This window comes from Hyaena hyaena, unplaced genomic scaffold (genome assembly GCF_003009895.1).
Source record: "Hyaena hyaena isolate Hyena2069 unplaced genomic scaffold, ASM300989v1 scaffold_113, whole genome shotgun sequence".
Taxonomy (NCBI): Eukaryota; Metazoa; Chordata; class Mammalia; order Carnivora; family Hyaenidae; genus Hyaena; species Hyaena hyaena.
The window spans coordinates 1,436,556-1,456,499 of record NW_024080745.1 but is presented as its reverse complement, the minus strand read 5'-3'; the positions used below and the strand labels follow the sequence as shown (position 1 = coordinate 1,456,499).

The following is a 19,944-nucleotide window of genomic DNA, read 5'->3' as shown; positions in this document are numbered from 1 at the left end:
TGTATGTGTATGTGTACACAAATGGACACAAAAAGAAAATCTTGAAATTTCCCCTAAAGCAACTTTTTCCCAAGTCAATGATCTAAAGAAACAAGGCAGCCAGTTCTTATGTTGAAAAAGGAAAATTATCCCACCACGAAAAAGAAAATGCTAATTATGCGATGTGATAGAGGTGTTGGCTAATGTTAGGGTGGTAATCATATGTGGCAATACATCAATGTATCAAACCAACCCATGGTACACGTTAAACTTACACAATGTCATATGTGATTACATTTCAGTTTAAAAAAAAAAAGAAAATGAAGGTCAGATAAAAAGGGAATTAAAGGAGTTAATAGGCCAATGGTGAACCCCTTTTGCATCAGGTGCAGGAAAGGGATCTGGTGGGAAGGTGAGCTAGCTAAGCATTAGGAAGACGAGAGCAGAAGAACTGGAAACCCTACCACCTACCATGAAGAACTATACTCCCAGACAGCCTGGGAGATCTCCATCTTCTGTTATACTTCTGACCTTCACCCAGACTTTCGGTATGGTCACCTCAAACTCTGCTGTCTTGTCTTCAAATAAGCTTGCTATGTCTGTTATAGTACTGGGGTCACTGCCATCTTTCCATTTTCAACCCATTCGGTTTCTCAGTCATACAGTCTTGCTGGAGAAGGCAAGTTCTTATGAACCAGCTTCAACTGAACTGAAGTCCAAACCACCTCTGGCAGACCTGAGCCCAGGGACGAACCCTAAACCACTCCCATCAGCCCACCTTTAGCAAATGGCTGAGCTCTTCTTCATGCTGCCTTCTTCAACCCAGAGTTTATATCCTCACACACATCTTAGCATATGATCACATCACCTACCATCCTGTATACATATAGGCCTTAAATTCATTTCATTGCTCAAACACTAGGACAACAGGATCAGAAATTTTTTTGAAATCCTTCCTTTAAGTTACTTCTTCAGAATTTGCAGACTGGAATTAGTGTTTCAAGCAGAATGAATATACTTATGCCTTTGGAAACATCACAGCAAATTGCTCTCCAAAAAGGCTGTGTTAATTGGCTTTGCCAACACTAGGTGTTGGCATATCTTATCATTTTAATTTGTCTTTATTTGATAACTAGTGAAGTTGAACATATTTCCTCAACTATGCCTAACCCTCTAAACCTCCTCTTGTGAGAATATATGCTTCTTTCTCCCACTTTTTTGGTGTCTTGGAGTTTTTCATTTTAATTTCTCCTGGCGTTAATATCTTGCAATTAATATTGTGCCTATTGTAAATGTTTTCCTGAAGAGTGTGCCTTAGTTTTTTTATTGTATAGATTTTTTAAAAATGTCAAGTATATGAATATTTTTCTTCCGTTATTACATACTACATTGCTTCAGAGCTAAGAAAATTGTATTTCCAATGATCTGATACTCAATTCTATTTTCTGGGCTTTTTGGTGTGGCTTTCTATATGAATCTTAGTTTAAATTTTATTTTTATATTTAATGTAAAATGTGAATTATGCTTCTATATTCAAAGTCTATTATCTTAGCACCTTTTATGAAATAATTCTTTTATTTCCTCTTATGATATCTGATCTTTATAATTTTTGCATTTATTTTTGAGCTTTCTTTTCTATCCCTAGGATCTGTATTCCTTTTTTTTTTTTTAAGATTTTTTTTTAATTTGAGAGAGTGAGCACAAGAGCAGGGGAAAAAGACAGAGGGAGAGGGAGGGGGATGGGGGGAGAGAGAGAAGAAGAGAAAGAGAACTTAAGCAGGCTCCACGCTCAGCACAGAGCTCAATACCAGTCTTGACCCCATGACCTTGGAATCATGACCTGAGCTGAAATCAAGAGTTGGACATTCAACCAACTGAGCCACCCAGGTGCCCCTACATTCCTACTTTTAAACAGGATCATGAGTTGAGTTATTGTCGCTATATATATATATATATATATATATGTTTATAATCACATGGAAATGGTCTAGCTTAAATAAATTTCTTTGTTTTCAAACCACATTTTGTATATTCTTAACCAGTTCATATTATTTCAGCTGGGTTTTATCTTACTTTTAAGAAAACGTCTATTCAAATCTTCACTGGGATTACATGAAATCTAGAAAATAGGTTGAGGAAGGAATTACATTTTTATGAGAACTTCCTGTCCAGCAACATGGTATATGTCTCGATATATTCAAGATATTTTCCTATCTTACAAGAAAATGCTTTGTGTTTTTGTTTTTATTTATGCTTATGATGACATTTATGTTTATGATGAAGTTTCCCTATCATGAGTTATAAGTAGCCTTGATAGACTGCTGTCCCAATATCTAATTACTATTAGAAAGAATTGCTTATGGAGCACCTGGTGGCTCATTTGGTTAAGTGCCTGACCCTTGATTTCGGCTCATGATCTCATGGTTCTTAGGATTGAGCCCCCAAGCATGAAGCCTGCTCGGGATCATCTCTCTCCTTCTCTCTCTGTCTCTACCCCACTCATGTGCACACATTCTCTTGCTCTTTCTCAAACTGAATTTAAAAAAAAAAAAACATTAAAAAAAAAAGAATTAAGGCAAGCTGTTGCATAGCCCAAATTACTATTTTTGGTAGCTGTCTTTAACATGTATCTCCTAGTAGAGTGATTTTAAACTATAGGGTATATACCTCACTCTTTAAGTTTATGACTGAGTATTTTTGTTGTTTTTAATGAATGAGATCTTTGATAATGGACATTAACTCTTTTACCTCACGTAAAATTACTGATATTTGAATGTTTATTGAACATTTAGCACTTTTATTTTACTTTTAATTCAAATCATTTTAAAAGCTACCATGTTTAGATTTTGAAGCTACATAACTACCTACGATGAGCCAATGGTGATATTTTTTATCTGCTCTGTTCCCATAGTTATTTCTATTACTTGTCTCTGTATTATTACACTAGACACAACTTTATACACGATGCTGATTTTACCAGTGACAGTGGAATTCCTTGTTTTCATTCTGATTTGTAAAATAATGTTTCCAGTGTCTCTCTTTTAGGAATTCTGCTGCTGGTAGGAAAGACTTCCATTTCTATATCTTTTCTGTTTTTATTAGTACAAGCCGTTTTTACCGAATGTTAAAATATCTTCATAGGTATACAAATAGCTTTGCGTAATGCAAAAATGGGACGTCATACATCCTTTTTTGTGTTTGTGTATATGAGAATTTCATTTTCCTCCCCCCGACCCCTTCCCTCTCCACCACATCATCTGTCATGCCATCAGGAGAGTCCATGTTCACAACCTAGTAGGAATTCGTTCATATTTTTCTCCATGCTCAAATAATCACATAGAGACATAAACATATATAGATTATGCTATATCAATAGCATATCATATATGCTATATGTGTCAATAGCATATATTGAGTTTTTGATCAAAAAAAGATCATGCTACACATACTTTTCTGCATCTTGCTGTTTTTGCTCAACAAAACCTCACGAAATCCCTCCAAGCCAACTGGAATTGCTCCAATTATTTCTTGTTAATGTCGATTCTGTAATGAGGATGAGGATATACAGTCTTCTAATTGTTTTGTGTAAAGAGATGATGCTTCTTGGAAGCAGGGGCTCTGCACTATATCGGGGTCTTTCTGCACTCAGAAAGTTACTAGAATGTTACGAATGCATATGATGGCCAGCTAGCAAACACTCTGACTTCAGCTAGGGACTGCCATCTCTGTAGATGAGGATTGGGTATTATTTAAATCAACAAAGATCTGGGACTTTCACGTAAGTCACAGATGACCATAACGATAGGCAATATTTTGAAATGATATGATTAAGAGATGGCATCATACATCTTATCAACGTTATTGAAATAATCAGTCCAAAGTTGGTTTCAGAGACAAACTTTACTCAGATTACTAAATTCTTATCTCCTTTACCTTGAGAGTGGTGGTAGCTGGAGAGAGAGGTACTGGTTGTGTGGGAAGGCTCTAGAGGGATTCGGGTAAACCACAGTGGGACTCAGGGTAGAGAAGAAAGCACTAGTGGGTGTTTGGGTGGTAAACATTTTTGGTAATGTTCTAAACTGGAGAGAAATGGAGATTAATGTATACCAGTGAACCCAAAGATAGGTAAGCAAATTATGAAAGCAGCGTTTTTTATTTAGTGAACAAGTTGCTTTCCCTTACTATATTTAGCTGAAGTATCACCCTTAAAATTTTCAAATTGATTTAAAAAAATCTTGGGTAACCTTTTTTAAAAAATGTTCATTTATTTTGAGAAAGGGAGAGAAGAGTGTGCTTGTGCAAGTGGGGTAGAGGCAGAGAGGGGGGGGGAAAGACAGAGTCCCAAGCAGGCTCTGTGCTGTAAATGAGGATCCCAACATGGGGCTCGATCTCACACTGATGAGATCACGGCCTGAGCTGAAATCAAAAGTGGGACACTTAACTGACCAAGCCACCCAGGCGCCCCAAATCCTAGGTAATCTTAACCACTTATCTGAGTCCTGGGTTTATTTAAAGATCATGGTTTGTTTGTTTGTTTTTTGTTTTGTTTTGTTTTGTTTTGTTTTGATCATTCTCTATCAGCACCCAAGTTAGGTATTTTTCAGACTGATAAGAGAAATAAGAATTTGACACACCTATGCTGAGATGCCTAAGCATCTTTTTCATATGATTTTTTCACTCTGACTCAGGGCTGGTGGAGGTTTGGATGAAGGCTTTCAAAATTTTTTCCACCCCACCCCCCACCTGCCGGAAGACAATAGAAAGTGACAACAGCCAAATACCTTTAAATCCGTGGGTTCTGATCAGTTATGACTTGATAGCTTTATTCTTTTATTATTTATCACTCATTAAATGCTCTGGCTCTCCTTTATTAAATGTTAAATCATCTTAAGTGGTATGGTTCTTGCTATTTGAAATGGCAAAGTGTACGGGAAAAGAGAAAGTGGCCCATTTCCTTGTTAATGTGGCATTCAAATAAAACAGAGTGAGCTCAACAGACAGGTCAACTGGCTGCTGATAGAGATTCTGTACAATTATTCATAATACAAGAACTATAATTAGGGAGAAAATGTCTCCTTATAGCACCACTGAGATTACAAGGCAGGAATTCCATTTTCCCATAGGGTATGGATGTCTATGAATCAGAAAATGCTTCAATATGCTGCTCATTGTTTCCCTTCTCTCATCCAATGACAGAGCTGAAGAGCCGGCAATGGCAGTAAGGCCACAAGAGCCCACTGGCTTTCCAAGGGTCCCCACTTGTAATTTTCACTGCCCACATTCGTTTCTCGCCCTCTCTACCAATATTGTGTATAGAGCCATGTATAGAAGCTAGTTATCAGGAGAAGCCTGAACAAATTAAGAAAAGGACCATAAAACAAATTCTACACTTAAGTCACATTTGTGGAATCTTGTTGACCATGAATTTGAACTTTTTCTTTTTTGTAAAATCAACATATTTTTCTACTTTTAATGGTCCATTTTTTCTTGAAATTCAACTAATGAGGGTCATCTTCAGCTCTACAAGATGACAAACTCCATGAAGGCAGGCTCATGATAGGTCTTGCTCTCCGCTATTTCCCTAGCATCTTGCAGAGTGCACCTGCCAGGCACTCAGTATTAGCTAACTAAATAAATGGGCTCTCCTAATTAGGCTTACTTAATACTAGTAGGTATTTTACACACAGAGGGAAGCTAGTATCAGTTGTACAAAGTGAACAAGAGACAAATGAAAATCTTTCCTCTTACCTTGTCTTTACTGCTTCGAAACAGGTTAATTTGAGGGCACTTTTTAGCTCCCGATGAAATATCCAGCCAGTTTTCATAGTTGTCTAAAGGCACACAATCTTCTTTGAAAGTACACCTATCAGAAAAGGCAAAAGGCAACAGAACAGCAACCCCACACATGCATTAGTTCACAGTTTCTCATACTTGGTTTCAGAGCAGAATGCCAGGCTTTGTGGAGCAGACTATTGATTTTGAGCGAGAATAGGAACATGATGCTAAAGCCATGAAAAGCAATAGGCCAACAGCAGAGCGTTTTTCCATCATGTCTATGAGCAGAGAACAACACGATGAAATGTAGACAACACGTTGAACTTAGACTCCTGAGGCACCTCTCAAGATGACATTGCCAAGTACATCCAAAGCACATCCTATCACGGATTCTAATATTAAAGAGCTCCCTTCTAGAAAAACCTGGCAAAGCACAGCCCATGAAGGGGCTCACATATTGTATAAATTTTAGGTTTGTGATTTGTTCCCAGAAGATCAACCTACCGTGGACATTTTTTTGTTATTAAAAAAAAAAAAATAAAGCTAGCCTGTGCTTTGTTGTGTGATAATTAAAAATAAATATTTCAAGGGCAGAGTCCTCCTAAGAATGTGATAAGCCATTCCATAACCATTTGCTACATAACATTTATTTAGACAGACACCCAATTATATCAAAAGATATGGGTGCAACACTTTCCAGGGCCACTTTCTCAAGTCTGTCAGCTCACAGGAAGCCCCAAATAAATCTTAAGCTGTAGCAGGGGCCAACTCCTTTGATAAACATGACCAGAAGCTGAGGGGTGAGGCCATTCCTTTGCTTGCTGTCTTGGTCACTCCAGGTCACGCGAACCTGAGAACTCCTGTCTCACCAGAAGGGCCGCCAGCCCAACGAGAAGAATGAACACCAAGTGTCATGTTAGCCTCAAAGGTGCTGAACTCCACAAACATTCCACTGAATAATATCAAAGCAAGACGAAGACATCTCTGTTATCTAAGCCTCCCCAAGGCCTCAGGTTAAAATGAAGGGGTAGGGGAGACCAGTGTCAGTAAGTCTGAAAAGAAATGGAAAATTTATAAATCATGAGACTGAAAAGCAACCAAATGATAACCACATTCATCTGTGGGGAGTCCCTGAAAGGACCCGAATGCAGTGGGGTGTGGTCCCCCGAAAGGTATTTGACTTCACAAGCATTTCATTTCTTCTTCCTCTCCTCTCCTTTTTTAATTCGTAAGAAATTAGGCCCCACGGCTTTGTCTTTGAGCTCTGTGCTAATTTGAATATGACAAAAATAGAACAGGAAGCCGGTGAGTTTCATTAAACATCATCCTCAAGCACAATACTTTGAGCAAGTATTGGGGAACCCTGTTTGCTGGGAACCCATCTGTGCCTAAAGTCCCCTATGTCTGTGGCAGTTCTTTCTCTGACACCCTGACCGTGGGGATTTTCATCAGCAGTTCTCCTCAGCCATAAATTTATCCGACCCTTGATGGCTAGCTCGTCCGTCACGGACATTAAGTTCAAATTAAACGGCCTGTCAGTGTCACGGAAAGTTTGCCACAGAGGGACAAGTATGGCCAGACTGAAAAACAGAATGACAAGGCTGGTTTCTCTATTTTGTATTTGAAAGAGCGTATGACTGTCAAAGTCTACCTGCCTCTCCTGGGCACTCCAGTTTGTATAAGGCACTTCCTCTGTCTCTAAGAAAAACAAAAACAAGAAGCCAGTTCTAGAGAGACTGGAGTGCAAATATTGTCGAAGGCTCTTAATGCTGCCTGGAAGTCAAGGCCTAAGGCTGCCAAAAAAGCAAGTGTAAAATATTTCATACAAATAGTGCTGCAATTTGCCAATTTGTAGGCAGAACACTGTAGTGCCACTGAGTTATCACTCCCTTTGCTGAACTCCTATAGCATTTCTTGTCGGAACCACACATTTTGGTATTTAATCATATGCTGTGTTGAGTTACAACTTAACTGTTTCATATGCCGGTGTCATTTCTCCCCATGTAAGCTCTAAGCTCCTCAAAGGAAGGGAGAATGTTTTTAATATTTCTTCAGCAAATCCCTCAGTGTCTGGCAGCATGATATGCAAATACTGGGGCTTCAATAAATATTTTTGAATGGGTGGATGAAATATGAAATCTCTATAGGTCCTTTCTGGTGGTGATTTTTCCCTCTCAAGTTTTCTTACAATTTATGTCTGACTCCTACTTATCATAAACAGACTATTTTTAATGTAAGCTAAAAGTTCAAATCCGGGGCCAGAGGAGGCGGGCAAATTAGGAGCTGAGGTTTTCAGTTTATCCTTTGAAAAAAAAAAAATAAGAAGAAGAAGAAGGAAAAAATATGTAATGAACCTCTTACTTCCTATTTTGTGTAAGGTAGAAACAAAATCCAACCATGTTAAGCAATTCAACATAAATCTCTTGTTTATAAAACACCTCTGAAATTTCTAAACTCCCATTTCTTGCTTCTCACCAGTAAAAAAATAAAACAGCAAACCGTGACACTAAGAATGAACAACCAGATGGTCGACCAACAACAGTATCTTATTACTTCTCCAATATTGCAGATGATAAAATGCTCATGACAGCACATTACCCGCGCAGTCACATTTCTTAAGGAGGGGGAGATCTTGGAGCCCCCACATTTTAGTAAAACAAAACCAGTTATTTTGAAATTATCCCTTGTGAAAGCTGCCACTCTTATTCCTATGTACTACCAAAGCCACGGTCAGGGAAAAAGACACGTAAGCCTTTGCCCAGACAAAATTAACATCTCCTGGTGGGACAAAACTCTTGGTGAGGCAGACCCTCATGAGGTGCTCTCAGGTAGGCTGATCTCTTAAGTAGCTTCATTTCAATTTCTTCAGGCCACAGTTAAGAGGAAAACTGGATTCGGATTACAATTAGCACATTCTGGATAAAATGGAAACCGATGTATTTGCTTCCCTTAGTCTGTGTTATTGCTACTGCCCACCCTCTACTGAGGGCCCACCCAAAAATCCAAAGACTCCCAATCACTATTTTCTTTTTCTAGTTCTTATTTCTAGCTACATCCCATGCTTCCACGAAAAGGCCATTATGCAGACACTAGTCTATTTGCCGATCGGGAAATAGAACCTGCTCGAATGCAAAGAAAAGACTGCTCAAATAAACAAAACAAAGCAAAACTCAAGCCAAAAAGTTAATTAAAAAATTTTTTTGCCTTAGGTGAAAAACACAGTACGTGGAAATCCTTTAGTGAAGAAAACTAGTTAAAAAGGCTTGTTCTTATTAGTTTGCTATGAAATCTGCTATAAAGCTTAACCTACTCAAAATAGTAAGAGTTTGATAATGCCAACTCAGCTCTATAAGTACATGGGCCAACCTCTCCCCCATCCAGTTCATTATAAAGTATGCTGAAAACCTATTCAGGTCTCCCCTTTTTTTTTTTTTTCCAATGTTTATTTATTTATGAGAGAGAGAGAAAGAGAGAGCAAGTGCATGGGAGGACAGAGAGAGAAGGAAAGAGGGAATCCCAGGCTCTGGGCTAACAGTACAGAGCCCAACATGGGGCTTGAACTGTGATATCATAACCTGAGCCGAAATCAAGAGTATGATGCTTAACCGACTGAGCCACCCAGGTGCCCCTAGGCCTCAACTCCTGACCAGAAAGTTTCCAGATATTTGTTTCTAAGTTTGCTGTTTGGAATTCAGAAAGTATTTGCATAGTATGGGTTTGCTTCCTGAGTGCCTAGAAATCTGTCTAAACCCAAATATTCCAGAATAACCTTACCCCAGGCACCCTCAAGGAGGGAGCACTGCCCTGACTGGGCGCCGTACTGAATGCTTACACTTAGTACTTCCCCATTCGTCCTCACCAGCATCTCATTCCACAGGGGTGACACAGAGGTTCAAAGAAGTGCAATAACATGTCAACATCACACAGCCACAAGTGACACAAGTCTGCCTACAGAGCCACCCACTTGGCCACTCAGCTGCATGGCCTCCTAGGAAGCCTAACAACCACTTAATAAGATGTGAAAGGGTAAAGGTATTCAGAGATCCTCCTGGCATCCCGGGGCTTCCACAGTGGTTGGGGGATGGGGCTGTACCAGGCCGAGCACCCCAGGAACGTGTAAGAGAAGGTCAGGCAGAATCCCTAGGTTGAAAGGACATTAAGGGCTGGCTGGGGTTGGGGGGATTCTGAGACGCCTCTGATTTTCACCTGTCACTAGCCCTGAATACAAAACATCCATCTACAGGTTAAAATCCCAGGAGGCCCCCTTTTTACAAATCTACTGCCCCCCCTCCCCAAATCTGCTTGCAACCCATCTGTTTGTAATATGGAATGCACATTTCTCCCCGTAGAAATAATGTTATAAACAGTGATTAGGTCTCCAGGTTAGCCCACAAAACCTATTTATCCATAATGTAACCTTCGATGCTATATATCTGCAATAGAGTGTGGCCAGAAACAATGACATTGCAGCCATTTGCATTATATAGCACTTTTTCTTCTACTTTACTTGTGTTTCTGCTCAGCTGGTAGTCTGGGAACAGTGCCCAGCCTGATCGACTTTTACATTTATTACTACAGTATTATATTTATACAGCATTTCTGTTTTTTTTAATGGGTATGATTTAAATTATTAATTGCTTTCATGCCAACATAACGAACAGGGAGGGCCACCTCTGAAAAGGAGCTGAAGTTTCCAGGCAGGTGGACACCCTTGGGCTGGGCTGGGGGACCTTGGAATCTGACTCTCTCTGGCCAGAATTTTTTTTTCTCTTGTTCAGTGAGAATATATTGGTCCTTAGCATGACAGCTCTGTTACCTAGGTAAAGTCACACACACCACTGCAGGTAAAAACATGTATTTTTAATATAAAAATAAATTGAAGGCTACTTTTATATGTGTCCTGAATTAAGTGGTGTAATAAATACTCTCATAAGCAGAGAGCTTCAATCACACGATTGAGTCTCACTAAAGTTACAGTAATGTTTGTAAATATGGGTTTTAAAAATTAAGTTACAAATATTTAAGCACTGAAAAACCAGTAATAACATGCACTTTGGCACCTAAGTGGGCTCCTCTGTCATTAGTATTGGACAGCTTGGGACAATGAGGGAGCCTTTCCTCACCTACTTTTTGAGGTACAAGTACCCAACGAGCCCAGCAACACACTGGAACACTTAATAGTTTACAATCTTTGAGTTAATGTTTCCCTTTTGAGAAGCCCAAGGAGCAACCCAGAGCTTATTACTGGCAAACAATTTCCTGAAATCCTCATAGAATTTAGGAGGGGACTTTTTCTCGTGACCAGCAGGGCCCAGCGTCCTGGCCTCAAGTCAGTGAGTCCCCCCAGGGCTTGGATGGGGCCAACTGCCAGCAGCCCCTTCCCATGGTGATCCCTTTTCTCCAATTTGTGCCTCCTCCTTCTGATAAAAAAAAATTTTTTCACATCAAAACGTAAGATAACCCATAGCTTCAGCGACTTCGCTGTGATCACACTCACTCTGGGTGACTGAAAACCGAAGCCACTAAGAGGAACGTTGGCAAAAAGCATGTAAGCCTTGGAGGACTTCTGCCTGCCCCTAAGGAACCCCTGACACCTGCTGTCCCTGTTGGTTCCTGGCTTCCACTCCCAAGGTCAAAACCAGCACAGCCCTTCCTTCCGAGACAGCCTAAGACCCTGTCCTTCCACCCGGAGCACCCAGAGGAATCAAGTGGATCTTCACCCCGTCAGACCCTGAGGCGCCCGGCAGGTTCCAGAAGGGGCAGTGCGGGGGCGGAGGGGGAAGGCATCGTCCTGCCTCAGTCCTCAAAGAGCCCACTCACTCAACCTTGAAATAGAAACTCTGAACTGAGAAACGTAACTCCTACTTCCTGCCACTCGAATGTCATCAGCATCCCCTAATCTAATTGTTTCCCAAGAGCAGACAGTCCCCGAAGGAAACTGATAACTAAACATCAGGTAATTGGCTTGCAGGTGGGGTTGGTGTGACCTATGCCAAAGATTCTATACTGATATAGTATCAGAAAACTTTGAACAAGGAAACAGCCTGTGTCTCAGGGAAGAGGAGGCCGTGTCCCCTTGGGGGGAAGGTTTCACTACGAGAGCATCCCAAGGTCTTGTGCTAAGTGATGTGAAACAGACGTCTGCATTTTTAGGAAAAGCACAGAGGGGGACCTAGGTGAGCCCAGAGTTGGGGGGCTTTTATGGACCTTATCAGTCCACGAGATGAAGAAACCAAACTTGACTGAATAGAAGAGAATAGGGTGTCACTGTAGCAAAACTACACTCTGAATTCAAGGCCTCCAGACTCAGGAAAAGGGAATGTCAAAATACAAGATCAAAATAACTTGCTGGGGAAGCTGAAGAATTGGATCTTCATCACTGGAGCTGAAAGGCAATCTACATGATAAAATTATGCTAATAACAGAGACAATTTAGAAGATTTTTTTTCAAAAGATGAAAACATCTAACATGCCAGGCCACATTCTTTCACATGATTTGATTCATTTTTTTCTTCATAACAACCCTGTGAAGAACAGTAATTGTCTCTGCTTATAGATGGGGGAAACCGAGGTGCAGAAGACCTTGCTTTTCCAAGGTCACGGAGTTAGCAGGTGGAGGGGCTGACATACAAAAACTAGGCAGCGTAGGGGCGCCTGGGTGGCTTAGTCGGTTAGGCGTCTGACTTTCGCTTAGGTCATGATCTCACGGTTCGTGGGTTCAAGCCCCGCGTCGGGCTCTGTGCTGGCTGCCAGCTCAGAGCCTGGAGCCTGTTTCAGTCTGTGACTCCCTCTCTCTCTGACCCTCCCCTGCTCACGCTTTCTCTCTCTCTCTCTCTCTCCTAGAAATAAAAAAAAAACAAAACGAAAAACAAAAACTAGGCAGTGTAGCTTCCCATGTCCGCGGTCTCCTGTAGGAGCCTATATGGCCTCCTACAAAAGCTAACACTGAGCCCTTCCCACAGGCCAGGCACGGTTTTGAGGGCTCTCTGGAAATGAACTCGTTGATCTTCACAACCATCTCAAGAAGTTGGTATTATCTGCTCCATGTCAAGCATGAGGTCAGGTGTCAGTCATGGTGTGGGCCTCAGCAGTCTGACATTGGTGTCCATGCTTACTTCTGTGCCAAATTCCTCAGGGTTTCCAAAGTCTTCCCAGGATAGTAGCATCATAAATGCCAGGATAAAACTTAATAGGTTTTCCCAGAACAGGGCCACATAGGAAAACGTAGGTTTTATTCACTTCTCGGCATTTTTCAAAATGTGTTCTTTGGGTTGTTTTGGGTGTTCAGGTTAAAGTAGGGTTCTATTGTTAAGAAGTTTGGGAGCCACTGAGCAAAAAAAAAAAAAAAAAAAAAAATTAAACTAATTTCTTTGCTGCAGGACTTCTCAGAGCCTTGAGTATGCTGGTGTCCTTTGTAACTTTCCAAGGCAGGAATGAATGGTCTTCCAGGTTTTTAGAAATTCTAGTCATGCACGCTAGGAAATACTGCCAGATCTTGGTTAATGAGCAGTAAATCAAACAGAAAAAATTAGAAAACTCTAGGCCTTTCTTGGCTTTTTTCTCAACTCTCATACTCCGTTGATCATGACCTATTAATTCTAAGCATCCCTCTAGGTTATCTCTCACATCCCACCCTCATCCATCACCTCTCACCTGGGTTCCTGCCTTCCCACATCCAGTGTCTCCAGTCAGCCTCTACATGGGCATCTAGGTTATTCTCAAGCACTGAGCTGACCATAGCGCTTCCTACTTAAAAACCTTCAACGACACCCCTTGCCTACATTAAATTCCTCTGCCTCTGCGTCTTTTAATGACTAGGAGCCTAGAACACATATTTCCATGTTGACGTCTATAACCTACACTGGGAGGTGCTAGCCCTTGCCTTCCTCTCCAAACTCATCCCCAGGCATCTGTGGACTGATGAATCTGTCTGTTTAATACATGCGGTGCAAACACGTCTGGCTCGTCCTACCATGCTGTTCCCACGGCCCAGAGTGCCCTTCAGCCTGCAATATACTTGGTACCATTATGTTCCTTGGTCAAGGCTAGTTCAAAGTCACTTTCCCCATGATGTCTACTCAAGCTCTAGGCAAAGCAGTCGCTCCTTCCTCTGTGTCCCGGCGGCACCTTACACATGCTCCAGGTATAAACAGACAGAGCACTGCTGACTGTCCCTCTCTCCCACCAGACTGTAGGTCACCAAGGGGACGGAGCAGCTCACTCGCCTTGGTACCTGCAGGGTCTAATACCATATTTGGCCTTCATACCACAGATATTTACTGAGTGCCCACCAGACACCAAACACCTCAGTAGGCATTGTGGGCACATCACTTTATAAGCCAGTTAAAGTCTCCCTGTTAATGAGCTTGTATTATGGCATTTCAGCTCGGAGTTCAAGGATGAATACCATCCAGCTCGATCTGGAATAATGGGAACAGCCTTCCAGGCACATGGAACAGCACATGCCAGGACCCTGACTGCACATAGAGCTCAGCCTCTGCAAGGAACTGATTACACACCAGACTGGCTAGTAAAAGAAGGGGAGAGTGGTTCTGCCAATTACAAGCCAGTGACCTCGGGCAAGTGAAGGGACCTCCCTGTGTCTCAGGCTGTCCATCTGCAGAAATGCAGATAATAATAGGTTCTACCTCATGGAGTTGTTACAAAAACGTGCATCTATTTAACTGAGACTTACAATAATGCCTCGGCAAACATTAGTAGTTGTTGTTATCTTTATTACTCGGGCAAATGAAATAGACGTTAGGCAAAAATTTGGAGGACATAAGCTAAATAAACACAAGATGCTAGTGACGAGACAGGGATCGGGGCAGTAAAAGTAACCAGACCGCCTGCTGGCACGGCTCACACACACCAGGCCAACATTCAGTGCACCTGTCCTACGTGAGGAGGCAGACAAAGTTCAAGGCTTCCTGGAAGACTGTTAATCACAGTGCTCCTTCCCCCCAAGACTAAAGGGCCCTCTGGGTTCTCTCCAGGCCGTGAGCATTGGCTGTGAGCATTTTGCGCGGTGCACTGACGGCATTTGCTCGGCGTATGCGTCCCATCCTGACCTGTGAGCTTCTCGGGGCAGAACCACATTCATCTCTGTTCCCCCCAAGGGCCTAGTCCAGGGCCTGACCCACAGCTGGTATTCAACAAGCGTTAGCCGAATTGGATTAGGAATTCAATTTTAAAGTGACTAAAATTCTTGCCTGTGTCTCCACGATACCAGCAGAAGTTGTTTCATTGATTTTTGTTCACTGGGCTCGCCTGCTAACCGGCCTGGTGGCAAACCAGCCTTTGTCCTGAAACGTGGGATGTTTAGCACACATAAAACACATCTGCAGCCTGAAACGCTCCCATAAAAGGGATCTGTGGCCTTCGCCCCACGCGGTTCTTTTGTAGGTGATGAGCTTACTAAAGATGGTGTGTTTATTCCCCAATGCAAACCATGAGCTGAAGAACTTAAGGGAGGTATTTTTAAAATATGTAACATGGAAAATTAAAATGGGAAGCCGATGCCCCTTGAGTCAAGGAGATCTGGGCTGAAAGCTACAGTTCCACACATCCACTGTGCAGCTGGGGGCACATTCCTTTCCCTCTCTGGGCCTCAGTTTCCCCACCAGTAAGCATGTGGCAATGCTAACAACCCCATCTCCCTGAGGGCAATACTGAACGCCACGCCTGGCATTTCAGAAATGGTCCCCTCTCTATGCAGCAGAACATAAGTGCCCAGGCTTCGCAAAATGTTACAAAAGCAAAAACATGAAAGACGGGCTGGAACACGTCCAGCAAAGATGGGAACTGTGTGTTTGAAGGTGGAGGAGTTGCTGGGAACAGGACATATACTAGGTCACAGAGACAAGTGAAAACATTTGAGGAATTTTTAAAAGCCAATCAATACATACTTATGAAAGTGCCTGCTGCCTGAGAAAAGGTCATTTCAAAAAAATCTATTCCATTAAAACACGTATTTACTAAAAGGGGCGTTCCTTAGCGGTCCTTGTTCCAAGTCAGAGAACATCAATTAAAGAGATGGTGCGGATAAGCAGTTTGGACGCTGAGCTCTGAGGACGTCAGCCGCCAGCCCTTTCCAAACGAAACTGGCTTCTGAGCAAGGTGAACGTCCTCCCTGGGTTGACCTCTGTCCACTGTCGGGGTACCAAGAGCTGCGCCCCTTAATGATTTCATCCCCTCTCCACCTTCTGCCTTGAAAGAAGCAGGATTTGTACACAGCTCCTCACAGTTCAGCATCCTTGGTAACTCAGATGCCTGGGCTGGGCCTCTGCCAGGGTAACTCAGTGTCGCCCCGAGGTCCGAGGATCATACTCCTCTTTGCTCCCCAAAGCTTCTACCCCACAGACAGCTGTCCTACTTGCTCCTACACAATTAGTCGGCACAATGGGGTCCTCACGCAAGAAGGAGGGGCCACCTCCAAATCCCATCATTATCACTGCCGCTGTCATTAGAGTCGCACTGGACCATAAAGGAGTGTCACTGCACAGCGACACATCCCAGATTAGAAGGAGAGGAGGAACGAATGAAGAATTACAACAATCTTCGGGCTCAAACTGTCTTTCCGGCCACTCAGCTAGGTGACCGTGGCTCATGATGGGGGCAGATGGGCGGGGTGGGGGGAAGCATCTCCGAAGCTGAATGTGCTCCTCAGGTCTTGGTTCAGACATTCCGTCTCAGTGAGCTGCTCTGTCCTGTTCAGACTGCAACCTCTTCTGCCCCCAGCCAGCGCTTCCTACCCCTGTCCCCTGCTGGACTTGTCTTCATAACATCGCTCACCATCTGACATGCTATTTCCTTATTTATTTTACACTGTCCCTCTTCCCACGTGCAGGGAGTTGAACAACATTCCCTCAAAATCCAGGTCCACCCAGAACCTCAGGAGGTGACCTTATTTGGCAATAGGGTCTGTGTAGACATAATTAAAGGATCTCAAGAATAAATCCTCCTGGATTTAAGGACTCCAGGGACCGGTGTCTCAGAGAGAGAAAGGAGAGGGAGATTTGGATGCACAAAGAGGAAAAACCCATGTAAGTGAGAGGCGGGGATTGCATTTCTGGGGCCACAAGCCCTGAAATGCCAGGAGCCGCCCGAAGCTGGGAGAGGAGGGGGAGCACTCTCCCCTAGGGCCTTTAGAGGGAACACGGCTCTGTGGACATCTCAATTTTGGATTTCTAGCTTCCAGAACTGTGAGAGAATAAGTTTCTCTTGTTTCAAGCCACTGACTGTGTGGTCACTGGCTAAGGCAGCCTTAGGAATTGAACACCCCGTTAGGAGGACCTCCATGAGAGCAAAGATTTAGAGTGCCGTTGTTCACCGCTGGAGAATCCTAGCGCTTAGAACAGCGCCTGACACATACTAGGTGCTCAATAAATACCTGTTACATGAAAGCATGGATGCTTACACTTTCAAGGTAAAAGGGTTTCTACAAGTCAGATTGGCTCCCATGGTCCTGTTTGGGCAGAGCCAGTCATCCCTGAAGGGTCCATTTGGACCAGGCTCTTCCCTCTCCTCCCACTGCCACAGGGGATAACGTCTCTTCCTTGTTGCTCTTCCCTTTCCCTACGGTGGAAGGTGAAGGTGTACCAGCTTGTGCAACCGGCACCAGGCAGAGCAAAAGGCCTCAAAGACACCCATGGCTCAGTCTCTGCCACGTGTGAAAGTGTCCCCTCACCCAGCTACAAGGACTTTGCAGATGGGATGAAGGATCTTGAGAGGGGGGAATTAACTTGGATTATCTGTGTGAGCCCAGAGTAATCACAAGGGGATCGAGAGAATGCAGGAGGGTCAGAGTGAGAGAAACGGACATGATGAAGGAAACAGAATTCAGAGCAGAGTGATGTGAAGATGCTACTTTGAAGACACAGCAAGTGGCCATGAGCCAAGGCAGGCAGGCTGCCTCCTAGAGCTAGAAAAGACAAGGAAAGGGATCCTCCCTACAGCTTCCGGGGGAAACACAGCGCATCCACCCCTCGGTGTGAGCCTTGGGGACCCAGTGCAGGCTTCTGACCTCCAGTGCTGTAAGAAGGGGTTCAAGCCCCCTGGGGGGTGATCATTCGTCACAGCAGCGGTAGGAAGTGAATATACAAGCTCTGGCTGTTTTCTCAATCCTCCTGGACACATTGCACTTGTACTTACTTCCCCGCATGGCAGGAGGACTAAATGGAGCAGTGCGTGGAAGGTGAGGCACAGCGTCCAGGGCAGGAGCACACTCCCCACCGCCAGTGCTGCAGACTCCGTCCTCGACCAGGGCTGGGGTCGGGACTCGCTTCCTGTGGGAGGGTCAGTGGGCACAGCCCCACCACCGGCTCCTCTACGCAAAGCCCTCGGCAGCCATCTCCCCTGCACTCTGCCCGCCTCTCAGACGCAGACCAGGGCCAGGCCACAGGGACTTGGACTTCACAGGCATGTGGTTATGGGTTACCACGCTCCATGGGCTGTCCCGGTCAAGTTTCTGGGCAGTAACAGCCTATGGCCCTTAGAGTTAAAAATTGGCCAGGGAGGCTTGAGGAAGGAATGTCTTTAGGAGGAGTGAGGGGAGGCAGACCTCAAGACAGGGGAGCAGTGCAAGGGACTGGAGGTGGCCACACACAAATCACGTAACTCTTTTTTTGTTTATTACCCTGGGGTGTTGGGGACAAGTATGTTTAGCAGTCTGATTTGTTTTTCTCTCCTGTGTTCAAAAGGCCCTTCTGGGGGCAGCTGGGTGGCTTGGTAGGTTGAGCATCTGACTTTAGATCAGGTCATGATCTCTTGGTTTGTGAGTTCAAGCCCTGCATTGGGCTCTCTGCTGACAGTATGGAGCCCACTTCAGATCCTCTGTACCCTCCTCCTTTCCGTTTCTCTGCCCCTCCCCCACTGGTGCTCATGCTCTCTCTCTCAAAAATAAACAAACATTAAAACAAATTTGGGGCGCCTGGGTGGCTTAGTCGGTTAAGCGTCCGACTTTCGCTTAGGTCATGATCTCGCGGTTCGTGGATACGAGCCCCGCGTCAAGCTCTGTGCTGACTGCCAGCTCAGAGCCTGGAGCCTGTTTCAGAGTCTGTGTCTCCCTCCCTCTCTGACCCTCCCCTGCTCACGCTGTCTCTCTCTCTCTCTCCTAGAANGGTGGCTTAGTCGGTTAAGCGTCCGACTTTCGCTTAGGTCATGATCTCGCGGTTCGTGGATACGAGCCCCGCGTCAAGCTCTGTGCTGACTGCCAGCTCAGAGCCTGGAGCCTGTTTCAGAGTCTGTGTCTCCCTCCCTCTCTGACCCTCCCCTGCTCACGCTGTCTCTCTCTCTCTCTCCTAGAAATAAAAAAAAAAAAAAAAACAAAAAAAAAAAAACAAATTTCCTTCTCCCTAACCCTTTTAGAAAGCCTGACAGTGGGGCTGGACACAGAGCTCCGTTATTAGGCCACACTGAGGAGTGGTCTCCCACCAGCAGCTGCAGACCTGAAAGCTGCTACCAGGGGCTGCCTGGAGGTCTTCCACTTGTCCACACGGAAGAAACATATAGAAGAATATGGGCAAGTGTTAGATTTACACAAGTAATCAAGGGGGAACTACAGATACCTTATAGTTAACATGCCTACTAATTAGTAGCCTTCCCCTCTATGCTTCGTGTGCAGGTGGGGCATGACAGAGCGGGGCAATAAAGACAAGCTTGGCCTTCCCTGCGTGGCCCATTTTCTGAAGAGAACCCAGCCCTGGTTCCACTGTGTGACTGGAACCCGAGCAAAGGGAGCCCCATGGTGGTGCTGGGAGAGGTGGGAGGTACATGACATTTGGAGAAATAGCCGCCATACAGATGGCTCGGGAAGAAACGTGAGATAAACTCATTCATTACAAAATACACCAAAAGACCACGTACCCTCCAGGAAGTCTGATACAGCTACTGCTTGGGCGAACACGGTTTGTGCTAGACGCTACCATCAGGATAATCTTTTTTTTTTTTTTTAATTTTTTAAAATGTTGTATTTATTTCTGAGAGAGAGAGACAATGTGAGCAGGGGAGGGTCAGAGAAAGAGGGAGACACAGAATCTGAAACAGGCTCCAGGCTCTGAGCTGTCAGCACAGAACCCAACACGGGGCTTGAACCCACGAACCGTGAGATCATGACCTGAGCCAAAGTCTGACGCTCAACCGCTCAACCCCGACTGAGCCACCCAGGTACCCCAGGATAATCTTTTTAAA

The 19,944-nt window shown here is 43.9% G+C and overlaps 1 protein-coding gene across 1 annotated transcript in view; it reads right to left on the bottom strand.

Annotated features, from left to right (window-relative positions):
• The window catches only part of PLXNC1 (plexin C1), a 145,086-nt gene that overhangs the window by 79,884 nt on the left and 45,258 nt on the right, over positions 1 to 19,944 (bottom strand). The window contains exon 5 of the mRNA XM_039236627.1: positions 5,728 to 5,842. Within this exon, the coding sequence (XP_039092558.1) occupies positions 5,728 to 5,842 (115 nt within the window). The remainder of the gene's footprint in view (positions 1 to 5,727; positions 5,843 to 19,944) is intronic.